Source organism: Liolophura sinensis, chromosome 6 (genome assembly GCF_032854445.1).
Source record: "Liolophura sinensis isolate JHLJ2023 chromosome 6, CUHK_Ljap_v2, whole genome shotgun sequence".
In the NCBI taxonomy this organism is placed as follows: domain Eukaryota; kingdom Metazoa; phylum Mollusca; class Polyplacophora; order Chitonida; family Chitonidae; genus Liolophura; species Liolophura sinensis.
Window position 1 is genome coordinate 57428501 of NC_088300.1, and position 13417 is coordinate 57441917.

A 13417-nucleotide genomic window follows, 5' to 3' on the forward strand; every position below is an offset into this window, starting at 1 on the left:
GATAAAGCCCAATAGGTTGATCTGTCATGTGTAAGATGGCTTGTTGGCTGACTGGTGTTTCCTAGATTCCTCAGAAGTTTGACTGTATTTGCTGACAGAGAGGAAGCAATGCACTTAAACTGTCAGAATCAAACACATTAGGCTATTGCAGAGATCAGTTCTGCTGAGGTTAGAAGTCATAAGGGCACATATACTTGTAATGAAGTATAACTCAGGGGCATCCTGTGTGGTAAACTGTCAGGACTTTCATTTTAGATTACTCCATACTTAAGGTGAGCTGTGTCATGTGTCTGAGGAGACGGTAACAGTTGTGCTTACTATAGTTCAGCTACAGACAGTCATATGAGGCAAGTGCCGACACGCGATACACCAACGATTACACAGACCAATCAAACTGACCATTACCAAACTTGGAATGTTATAATTCCCCTGTTACCTATAAGCAGTCGCCATCTCCCCCCAATTCTTGTTCTTAGAGGGAATGTAATAAGACTATTGCCCTAAAGTGGCAGTGGCGTTGCATCCATTGCGGCCTTAACAACAGCCTGCTGGTAACCTTCAGACTGGGCACAGAAAGGGGCATACCTTCTTTGGGAGTAGGGGCAGGGGGTTTCCGTGTCGCCCAATTTGTCCGAATTGCTTTATTACCCAGCCACTGGCCATTCATCTCTCGAATGGCCTCTTCTGCATCCTGCAATACATACAAATGAGAATTACAATGACATCCCCGACATTCTCCGACCTCATCAAAGTTCGCCAAGTAGTTTAAAGACAGAGGGCACAGCGGGAGCTGGACTTACACACTACATACCCCACTTTAAGCCTCATCCATACACTTCTTACAGGACACCTCTTCACCATCACAACCGATAAAAGAAAGGTTTAAAGCACTTGTCCCACAGCTTGACAAAATTAGTTTGAGACAGCCTTTTTTTGTTCTTGTTCAGCTTCAATCCAACTTACAGGCTTATTGATGTAGGAAACAAAGCCATAACCCTTGGACTTTTGTGTTTGAGGATCCTTGATAATTTTACAGTCTCTGAAAAAGAAAAGAAAATTCAATGAAACTTCCATCTGGGAGAAATATGCATGGGCCTTTAGACAAATGGTAAAGCTCAGTATACAGGTGTATGAAGCAGGTGTGTAATGTAGTTAGCCCGGGCCACTCAGCAGAACATCCGCCCAGTAAATGGCCAGATCACTAGCCTAGTAATCGATCCCTGGAGCGGGCCCTTACACCTGTTTATCTGATAGCCCACTACAATTCCACCAAAGAAAATCAGATTTTGAATTTCCATGCACAAATTTCCAGAACAGCACACTGGAGAAAAAAAATTAAATGCAGGACACTTTTTTAATTTTTGCAGCAGCAGCAGCATTTAAGACTTGATTCATCAACAATATGTGCTTCTTAAATTCTTCGGGGGATAATATGAGCTGAGCTTCATCTACTTCTCATAATAGAGAAAGTGTTAATTTTGTCCATTGGTCTACAATGTGCTGCCGTGAAAGGATAGGAAAAGTCATTTTCACAGCCTGTCACTGGTGTCTGAGCCTTAGGTAATTTAATAAAGACAGTCATTAATCAAAACCCCATCTCAAACCCTTCTGTATTGTGTAACATGATCAAAGCAGTGAAAATTCAAGGCAACAACAGGGCTCTACACACTATAAACCTCATGTATGGTATATAGGTACACACTTGCCTGCCATTTTCTATCCACAGGTTGTCCACAATCTTTCTTCTTTTTAAATATTACACTAAAATTCAACTCTAATCAATACACTCTTTAAGAAGATCAAGTTCAGCTTTCACGGTGCTTAAAAAACAAAACAAAACAAAACAAAAACAAACATTCTTTTGCGAAATAAAAACCGGGTAAAGAATTATCCCTATGTAAATATGTGTTCTGCTTCCTGAAGTAAATGTCTGCATGGTCTCCATGGTGATGAGACGAGACGCCTGTAAGTACAGCTACATGGACATGTTTGTTTATCATTATGATTACCATCTCAAAGAAATTGATTCCATATTCCACCTGTCTATAACTGCACTATATGTACTTTCCTCTTTTCCCACCCATGAATGACAGCCCAGTGTTTCATTATTTTTTTTTTCGCAAATTCTTTTCTCTTTATATAAAAATGTAAGGCCGCAAGTAGACAATTTTAATCCTGTGCAATTAAATCTTCATGACCATGTACATCTAACAGCTTGATTCTTTTAAGGAGGCGTTGTGGCTCAGTTGGTAAGCGCACTAGGGCAGCGTAATGACCCAAGGGCCTCTCACCAATGCAGTCTCTGTGAGTTCAAGTCCAGCTAATGCTGGCTTCCTCTCCAACCATAAGTGGGAAGGTCTGCCAACAACCTGCGGATGATCGTGGGTTTCTCCCGGGCTCTGCCCGGTTTCCTTCGACTATAATGCTGGCCGTTGTCCTATAAGTGAAGTATTCTAGAGTACGGCGTAAAACACCAATGAAATAAATAAATAAATTAAGGAGGTGCTAATTCACTTCATTTGTCTTTACACTATTACAGGGCAGACCTACCTAAGTTCTCTCCCTCTACTAGCTAACAATAAACAACATGGAGCCAATGGAGAAGGCAGGCTGGAGAAACCAATTAGTGAGAAAAAAATGTGATCCCATTTGTTATCAAACAGTGTAAGATAAATGGTATGATATAAAAAAGTACGACCTACAGTCTGGGTCTATTTATAGGTTTTACAAAAGAGCTTTCCAAAAACAGCAAGAGAGAGACATGGGCTGGACACAGTCTACATACAGGGAGGTTTGGCTGACATGGGGCCATGCAGTTGTCAACAAAAGAGGTCTCAATTCTCTTGACAACATTGGAGAATATTAAAAAAAAACGGAGCATGGATGGTACTGAACAGATAATGTAAATATCAAACAGCATTACTGCAAAACACTTTTAGAAATATAAATATCCAATGTAATATTTGTGAGAAAAAGAAAGAAAATAGGAAAAGGCATACATAGCCTGTGGGTTTGGCCTTTATAGGATGGTAGTAGACTTGGCTGGGCCCACCAATCTGTTGAAATCCAGGAAACTAAGTGTTAGTGTTCTGTACAATCGTTTGGTTTATCAGCTGATAAGGAAAGATATATACCTGCATGTATGGTAAATTGTGAAAACGTCTGGAAATGTGCCTAGATTTTACAACTCTCCTTAAGAAGAGATCAAATGAGATCAGAAATTAACCACGAAACAAAACAAGAGCCATGTTCTTTTTAACATATCTCAAAAGAACAAACAGATTTTCTATGCTAAAGTATGTGAGAAAACTTATTTACTACATACTGTTAGAGTGAATTACTTAAAACACATAAACCTTTTATTACCATGTACTTTCTGCCAATTGAATTAATTGGTGTACGATCAAGATAATTCCACCAATGGAGACCTTTTGTGTCAACAAAAAACCACTACATGTTAGTTACATCATTTACAACATAGCAATGGAGCATCTGTTAATCTGGATGTGAAACGAAATGTGTTAAAACTCATCTAAGACAGCAAAAGTGGTGAGTGATTTAATTACTAGCTTGAGAGAGACTAACCTTCATATATTAGCTGGACACAATTACATGTACCAGTGAATGGAATTATGGATGTTGAATTCACATCTGAAGAACCCTTCAACTTAGTTCTGTGCACCAGTAATTAACCTAAACAATGAGAAACAACTGGAGACAGGAGTCCTACATTTACACCTACATTTACAGGGAACAAATACATTTAGGATTGTCCACACTTGATTTACACTTTATGTGGTTTGTACTTGAAACATAGATTATACTGCTTTTGGCAATTAGTTATCTTGCTAACATTTTACGCCTGTCAATTCTTGGGTAACACAATTGTGCTCTAGTGAGTACTGGGATAACCTGTGATGCAATGTACTCGAGCGCCTCAAGACCTGTTTAACCAATGATAACTGTCCAATGGTTATGGTCGTTCAGTGGTTCTTACTTGGTTACATATACACTGAATCTGAATTATCACCATGGTCACGGTGGACGTATGAGTGAAATATTTGGCGAAATACGCCAATAAAATAATTAAACTGATTCTGAATTAATTAACTGGAATGTCAACAGTTCTATATTTGTATGCATGGTTGTATTCATTTTGTGTGTTAATTCATATTCACTGGACAAGTAATATGCAAATACATGTAGTATGTTGTCACCCGTAACACAAAAAAAAATACCACAGGGCAACAGTATTGCTGGATAGACAGACATTTCTTCCTGTGCGGCTAAGCATACAATCAACTCTATCATCCGTGATGGCCACATCAAATAATTGGGCACTTTCAGAAAGCCGCTGTGATGTGGTCAGTTAGCAGCAAAGACAAGCTGCAATTCAGTCGGTCCTGTGTACAAAGGTAGCTGTAAATTCAGTAATTCTACTGCCAAGAGCACCAGCTATCAGATCAAGAGCATGAACAGTTGCATGTTCTGTGACAGTTGCTTATCGCCTCAGTGTTCATGCAGACTGCTACTAGGATTGTTCAGTCCTGGGACAGCCTCTAGGGAGTGGAGAACCAATGTAGTTACATTAAGGTAACAGCCACGAACAGAGGTGCTTTCCTCAGCTGACAGACAACTCCAGTCTGATTACTGTTATGATTCAAACAACCTTAAAACCAACCAATACATTCAATCAGCATTATAGCTCTCTTAAATCACTAGTCGCTCAGGTATATGCCATTCAAGAAAATTACAATAACCATTTTTATCAAATTTCAATTTGCTGTACAAACAGAATTGAATGAGAAATCACACTAAAAATGGTCCATTAATCATAGCTACTCATTTAGAAAACAAATCCCTGATAATGAGAAATATCCATGAAAGTTTGACGAGGTAGGGCAAGAATTACGAGCCTGGAATGTGACAATCAGACCCTCTACCCACTGCATCACCCCGACGCCAAGCAAGGCCCCAGCAAAAGGTGCCAGGGTTGGAAATGAAGTCATTAAATATTGTTACATGATAATCTCTGCTGAGTAGGCTGGCATTAATCAGAGAAATTGAAATGCATGTTGACAGAGCTGTGGCTGCTTCTATCTGTCCTTGTCTTCCCCCTGATGTGTGATCTCTCTCTTCAGACCCCTGCACCACTATCTCTACCATAATTCTCCAATATCATTAGTTATTGACAAGCCAAATCATTAGTGTCACTGAACATTTCACGTTTACACTTCAAACACAGATTCCCTTCCCCAATGGATTTGGCCACATTCAGAACAAAAAAAAAAAACAACAAAAAAAACAAAAAGAAATAAATTACCTCATGATACGAAATTGTCAGAAAATGTGTTCATATATATATTTATTTATTTATTTCACGTAAAAGAGAACTAAGCATTTCTATTTTGGATTAACAAGTTTGTGACATATATGGTCTGAAGAGTGGAGTACAAAATGTGATTGTGAGCAAATGGTAAGCTCAATGTCTGTCTGTCTGTAATGGATTAAGAGAGAGATAGTTTGCTAACTACATCATGGGAACAGACATGAAGCTCTAAGCCCCGCCCACTCTGGTCACATGACCTCTGATGGATGAGCAGGTAATTGGTTGGACCTTTACCATACTCTAAAGTTGTGTGTGCCAGAATTTGTTGTTGCCATGGAAATGGCTTGGGGGACAATATTAGTATGAGTAGGAATTTGTTTGATTTCTGGCATCGTGCCGGCAATGCCACATGGGGCATTGTTAAACATGCAAAATGCATTCCTGCCTCATAAAATTTTCATTCCCCTTGGTATTTCTGTCCCAGCACAATATCAAAAATTATGCCATTAGTTGTTGGGAAATTGATTACTTTGGAGAAGCAGTAACATGCATAGAGGCAAAACAAAAGCAGTTTCCCTGTGAGTGAGTGGTGTACGTTTAGGAAGGTCCTAGTGTCCACGTCTCTGTGGACAAACCTCGATCTCTGGTAGAACCGGTGTCTACTGGACTGAGATAGCCCCATTCTTAGCTGTACAGAGTGACCCCACTCCCTGCCTACTTCCACCAAAGGGATATGTCACATTAGCCATGCTTTAACGCCTTCTCTCCGTTCTTCTACCACAGATTCTACATTCAGAGCTAAACCGAGCACACCAACTTATTAAATTTATACCCAATGATGTTACATGCATCTTGATAAATAGACAAATCTAGCCAACTCCTGTCTGTCTGCCAAAAGACTTTATCATTATACAACTCTCGTGACTCTTATCCAAGAAAAGGCTGCATTGCTAGATTTACTGTGGTGCCAGCTCTGATGTTCAGTGAATACAAAGAATACACAAGACTCCTTGAAGAGCCTCTGATTCACCAAAAAAAAAGGAAAGGAAAAACATAATGCGAGCTGTGACTGAGAGAATGGGATAAGAGCCCACTTACACATGTGGTTATACAGACCAAAATAAGGCGGAAGAACAGACGCAGATCTGGTTTTGTGCGATTTTTGGTGCAAACTGATAATCCACCCAACATACAGACTCCTAATAATTACTTAGTCTTTTTAAGTTCGAAAGTTAAGAATGACTCAATTTAAGAGAGACTTGAATCTTCATGCAACCAATGGCAGAGTAACCTTACAATTATCAACTATAATCTCAAGTGATAAGCTACAAAATTTGGCATCGTCAATAGCAGAAAGTTCTCATAAAAGGCGTCAAGGGGAGACGAACCTACCTATAACACTGTAGACAATAAGTCAACTGAAATGACGTAATGACACTGGACATGGTCAATCAGCTTGATAACAAAACTTGACCATCTTTGCAATCAGTCCATCGTACAGAGCTTTTCAACTATCCGAGCTAGGTTTGATAACATGCATGTATGTGACACAAAACTTCGTATTCCAAGTCAACCGACTCTTTACAGTGGCTCTAATAACGCCTGACATAATTTCATCTCTTTGACTGGCTAACACAGCGTTTGGACTGCCATTGGCAAGAGGTCACAGGTGAATCAATTGTGACCTACATGTAGCTATTACCACCAAAATGTAACTACACCCATTACATTATACAGTGACCTCGTTGTGAGCTCTCAACTTAAGGTAAACGTTCAGTTACATGTATCTTGAGTATTTACCCCAAAATAAACATGTGCGGTGAGTCTAGTTTGACGAGAATCAAATAAGCCATAAGCCAATGGAATGGTGTCCTAAATCCGTAGTGATTTATTTGAAAATACAGATTTGAGTATTATCCCATGAATTCCTGAACTAAGAACCCTTGATAAGTCCATGTCAAGCCCATAAGGAAGAAATTCTCCACGGCATCTCTTGCTTTCTTGTAAACACAGTTTGAGAAACAAATTCATGATTGATGAAATAAATGAAAACAGGTATTGCACAGGTGGTCGAAAAGGTTGAAGAGTTAAGGTGTACTATGGAGTCAAGCATTAGATGTTTGGCAGAGTACCTTTAAATTTTAATCGTGTCAAGTGTTGTGATTTTCTGACATAACATATACATTAGTGATAGTATGACAGCAATATTGTTATGTTCAGTGGCAATTTATGATGAACTCAGCCAAAATCTACTTACGACACTTCCCCGAATGCCCCAAATACTTCTTTAAGTTGATGTGTCTCCACATCTGGACTCAAATCACCAACAAATATATGGAAATGTTCTGAAAAGAAACAGAAAACCAAATGAATATTCAGATATATGTATGGCACACTGGGTTGAATAAGGCTGACAAGCTAATTAACAGTCACACTATCTTCAGTTTACAAAGGAATTCAGAATATTTGCTGAGTGGCTGTTGTAAGAGATTTGCACATTTAACCCTGGAAATCCTATCTACATTGTTAGCCCATGGACATTTATTCTGTATCTATTTAAGGTGAAGCTAAAACAGTTTGTACATGAAACAAGCTAGAAACAGCTGCTGTACGTGGACAGGTTCAGGTGTGAAAAAAAAAAATTGAGTTTGCTGTAACATGACGGTCAAGATTCAAAACTAGATGGGATTAAACAGATTTTAGTCAGACCTTGGCTGTTAGGATGTTAAGTCCTTAAAACCTTACAGCTTTCAAATCATCCTTCAACAACAAAAAAGTGTGATTTACAAACTGAAATAGTAATCTAATGACAACTCACGGGGTATCTATAATAGGTAGTTAATCTGGGTCTCAATCAATATTATTAAAAAAAATCCCACAACTTTAGATATTTTCTGGGTTTTCCTGGGAATTTTTCTGCCACCAGCAAATCACATCTCCTTGCCATATATTTGCCCTTGGGCTTGTATGTATGAAGATAAGGTTGTCCTGGCCAGGTGCAGGTACACATGGAAATGGTTCAGGAATCATTGCAGTGTGTACTCGTATTATCAAGCTTTGTTAAAAGAATTGATCAGACAACCATGTTCAGCAAACAGTGACAAAAGGGCGAGCTGATAGGGCTAACGGTCCTGCCTGATAGGTCAGTATAGAAAACGATAAATTGATTTGGGCTTACCACCTTACTTGGTAATATATCATGAAAGAATCCAGTCTTAGTACTATTACTTGGATGTACAAAGCTAGGATCTGATGAAAAGGTCATCTTATAATTCACAAAATATGACACACATACATGTCACTGCTCACAAATGCATTAGTTTTAATGAGTGAATGGTAATAGCTTTGTCACTTGTGTAGTATTTTTAACCATGTTGCTTGCCCCCAGTTTCCATCATTAAAACTACTCCTAAATGGTGAGCAGTATAATAAACAGCATACTGAAACACAGCATAAACAAAATATGCAAAACTTTAACACATAAATGCCTCACAGCAAAAACGTAAGCAGGAAATGTGAAGTAATTAGTGGTATTATACCTCCAGAAATTCTTTCTTCAAGTCCTGTCCAGCAAGAATTAGGCTAAAAACAGGAGGCCACGTTCTCAATGTGTGAAAGTGAAGGCGCCATTACATTTTTAAACAGCAAGTTATTTGTTAAGAGCCACCTGCTTGTAACAAGCAGGTCTGAATGCAGGGTCTCAAGAGAGGGGAGGAAAACAAAAACTCCACACTGCAGCTGTAATTCATCAGCAACCTCTGCGCTCAATTAATCTCTGACATTGTGCCTCAAACACAATTAGAGCCCACAAACACCAATGGCCAGCCGGCCTGGCAAGCATCAGATCTACATCAGTATGCAGCCAATGGCGTGAGACAGCCACATAATGATCAGCCAAAGTTTGTGGAAACCTGCAAGAAAAGCAGCAAATGTTGACACCTCTCTGGTGACTACTGATCTTGAACACCAACAGCATCGCTAAAACAATGGCTTATTTTCTCACTGGGGCTTTGAGGCGTCTGATCAACGAACGATCTAGTCCCTGCAGACAGTAGCCCACACTGAGACAGGTGCCCCTATCATGTGCATTATCAGCAGCCAGCAGTCTTCAGCGTAAACTGCAGCAGTTCCTCAGTAGAGTTCAGTGTACTTTAATACTTAAACCAGTCAGGTTTTAAATGTATTTCTCTGATGAATACGGTTACTGACCACTAGTTTTGTGTACTTTTCCAGTGTCTGATTAAGAGTCCAAAACAAAAGCATGAAAATGATGCCTATTTCAGAATCTCATGTAGAGGTAAAATGGACACGCTTCTGTGCAATCACAACAGATCCTTTTCACCTGATTAAAAGTGATTACAAATCAGTACCTGTACACATAAATCTATTTATATTATAGGTGAGTTTTGTTAACCTGTCAAACTTTGCTCCTGATGACAATTACAAACATACATGGACATTTAGATGTAATTCTGGAGTGTGTGCAATGGGTTTTTAGGTCTCGCGTTGGACACATAGTATTTACATCATACATTTGGCTTTAGAGTTTTTAGTGTAAGTCTTCATGCCTAGAACTGAGTCGTAACACTGCAACAAAGGTTGAACCCTAGGTATCCATCAGAAGTGCCACTCCCTTCCTGCCATCTATCAGTCTAACTGTTAACACCATCAATTCTACCATTAACTACAGTCGTCAAGTTCCCCCCTCTAACCCCAAAAGCTCCTGATATCCCTTTCAGTCTCACTGTTCGTATCATATTGTTAAAAAGGTGAATCCTCTGCATCCTGTAGAAGACCTCCACCCTTCCTCTCGTCTTTCTGTCTCCTCACTGTTGGCAATGGTGCGTCCCACTAAACACAATTAATTACACAGACTAGTAACATGCACAGTGATCATATCACTGGAAAAGGCCAGCTAAAATAACACAACAGCCACACAATTTGGCCATAAAATCAAATGTTGGCGCTGAAATCAATTGCTTTTGTTGTGTCAGATAATAAACTGAAGAGTTTGAAATGCCAAGCTTGTCCCCGTACAGCTCAACAACTCTGTCATAAACCTTCAGCTTGTTCTGACCAGTAAAACTGTCACAGAGACAAGCTGATTGCACAAGTCCATTAACACGCCATTGTTCCCTCAATAAAGCACACATCAGAGCTCATCAGTTAATTATAGTACGGGTTCCATGTGAGGCCACAGCAGTAAAAACCTCTGGACCATGAGAACACCCAGCACCACACACATGCCCCTCTATATGGTCTTATCTAGTTAATTGCTTCAGCATAATAGGCTTGATCTAAATAATGAATAGACTACTAGAGACCAACGTTTTGAAGCTTATATGGTAATGATGGCATAGTGGGCTAACTCCATGTACAAGCGACTGATCACAAACCTTAGTATAGTCCAAAATAACACAATATGGGTTAGTACACATGTAGGCCAATTCTGAACAACCTCAAAAACACTTGCTAAGGGAGATAATTCCTCTATACCCAGGAAGGCCTAGGTACTGCTGGCAGCCATAAACCCTGCGTGTCTAGGAGCATGGTCAAATATTATGTCTTTTATATGCATTATTTTCAATAATATAGCAAGTGGTATGAACTGAGGCATTATATTCAGCAATTATGGAAGTGATTTGAGATGATCCAAATATCGATAGTAGATGCTGTGTGCTGCGCCCATTCCAGCTTGTCTAATCCAGGGCTGAGCCAAACTAAAATTAAGTAAATTGACTTCTGACAATGGAGCCGGAGGCTGGGGGGGTGGGGAGGGGGAGGGGGATGGGAAATTGGGCTGAACAATATCATAAATCTAACAGGTCTTATACACGTTTATACAGGGTACAGTTGCACATTTCCATATGAATGGCAGTATATAAGAATTGGAGAGCCAGTTACCAGCTGTTAACATATCATACAATTGTAACAATTGACTATAGCAGTTACATGTAACTATTTCAAATATTTGCATTCAGGTGACACATTGCGCATACCATAACGTTCCAGCTGAATGAGGCCAATAATACTGCAGCAACAGGCACTGTTTTAAATGGTCAAGCTACTGTGAACTGCACTAAAGATGATGGATTTCATCACAACTAATTACATGTTAGTTTTTGTCCGTATTAACAGAATTCAAATGTTCATGTATACCCCCAAACCCTCAACAATATCAACCACCTACACATTTAGAAGACTGGTCTGCAATTTGGGAAGGTGATTTTAGGATTTCTGTGAAGACTCCATGTGCCCCTATTTTACCATAAAATGTCATCAATTTTCATTACAAATTCTGGTTTTATTTGATTCAAATTTGTTGAGGGTTTAGGGTAGAAAGTTGGCTTTAATACTTAACAAAAACATGATTTTGGGGTTGTTAGGATATACAGGTGGTTTCCGTTAGTGTATTGCATGGTATTATCTACAGTGCAATATGATTGGTCAATATTCAGCAGTCTTGTTTAGCCCTTTATTGCTGGTGCAACCATGATAGGTCGGATAAGTTTGACAACATCAACAAAAACAGCCGGCTCAATGATCTCCCTACTTATGACATCTACATGTACCTTGGTAGTCCACATTTAGCCATTCCTTGTTACTTGCATGCTGATTGCAGTTCCTAGGAAGCCAGTACATCAAAAGTTAGCAAAGATCTGGATTTACATATATATAATAAAAACTAACGTATATTTAGTTTCACTGGGGCCACGTGGACACAAAGTCAACTACCAACCTTTGATAATCGTGAAAAATCCTTAATCCTCATCCCTGACAATTTACAGTCACAACCTTATTAAAATGTGTGTAGCAAATGTGTTTACTGCTACAACCTTAGATGTGTGTAACCAATGCATTTGGTGTCACAACCTTAATAGATATGTGCAACCAAAACATTTGCTGTCACAATCTTAGGTGTGTGTAACCAATGCATTTGGTGTCACAACCTTGATAGATATGTGTAACCAAAACATTAGCTGTCACAACCTTAGATGTATGTAACCAAACTATTCACAGTCACAACCTTATTAAAATAAGCCCTGGGAAACCCACGACCATCTGAAGGTTGCTGGTAGACATAATAATGCCAGAAAGCACAACCTGGAATGTGTGTAAATGAAACATTTACTGTCAAAACCACAGATGTTTGTGACCAAAACATTTTAATACATGGTATATTCCAGCATGGCCTGAGCAACAAATCTAGCCAGCAATTACATGTACCTTAAAATGCATTTTTTTAATATAGACTGTCAATATAGAAAACTGACTTTCTCCCATGAACACAGATGACCTCTAACAACATATCTATGTAAGATTGCCCACTGCAAATCTTATCAAGCTTCACACAGAGTAACTGAACATTTTCATATTGCTAATAGTACATGAGAAGTGGGGTAACACTTGAATAACGTCAATACCATTCTGAAGCATTCAATTTATATAAGCCCCCAAAAAAATCTTATGCAATCTGCGATTTAAAATTGATGTATATTAACATAAACATCACATATTAAAGGTCCCTTTTTTATCACAATACATTTGTTGTAACTAGGCCCTGAAAACATAACATCTTTTCACAACACAACATGCAGACATGTAAATACATGTATGTTCTTTCCCCATGTGGTTGCAGATGTCACCACACTGGCTTGGCACAGACACCTAAGTTTGGGCTGACATTCAAAAATCATTTGCTAACTATGCTTCATATATACAAGTAAAATAGTAATGATGTGAAAATGTTAAATAAAAACAGCATTTATTTAGTCAGATTTCTTCTATGCATCAAGGATCTCCAGAGCACGGCCCTTTAATGCAAAATAGGCCAATATAAAATATGCCACCCTGCTGTCATGTGTATAATTTATATCATTTTGTCTGACTGTATAAGCCTTAAGGCACACGTACATTTATATTATCAGTGTAATATTGTAATAGCCTTGCGCATAGAAAAATAATCTGTCAAATATATTTGTAATAAATAATTTTAAAGATTTCACTCGCTGAAGTCAATACTTCATTCAATAATAATAAGCATGATGTCTATTCTATAGGGCCTACAACTGCATACTCTAGAGAACA

General features: G+C 38.8%; 1 protein-coding gene across 3 annotated transcripts in view; it reads right to left on the minus strand.

Annotated features, from left to right (window-relative positions):
- The window catches only part of LOC135469218 (nucleolysin TIAR-like), an 87512-nt gene that overhangs the window by 11466 nt on the left and 62629 nt on the right, over positions 1-13417 (minus strand). For all 3 annotated transcript variants that reach the window (XM_064747798.1, XM_064747797.1, XM_064747799.1), the window contains 3 exons: positions 7587-7674; positions 964-1039; positions 586-691 (listed from right to left, as the gene is read on the minus strand). In XM_064747798.1, the coding sequence (XP_064603868.1) occupies positions 586-691; positions 964-1039; positions 7587-7674 (270 nt within the window). The remainder of the gene's footprint in view (positions 1-585; positions 692-963; positions 1040-7586; positions 7675-13417) is intronic.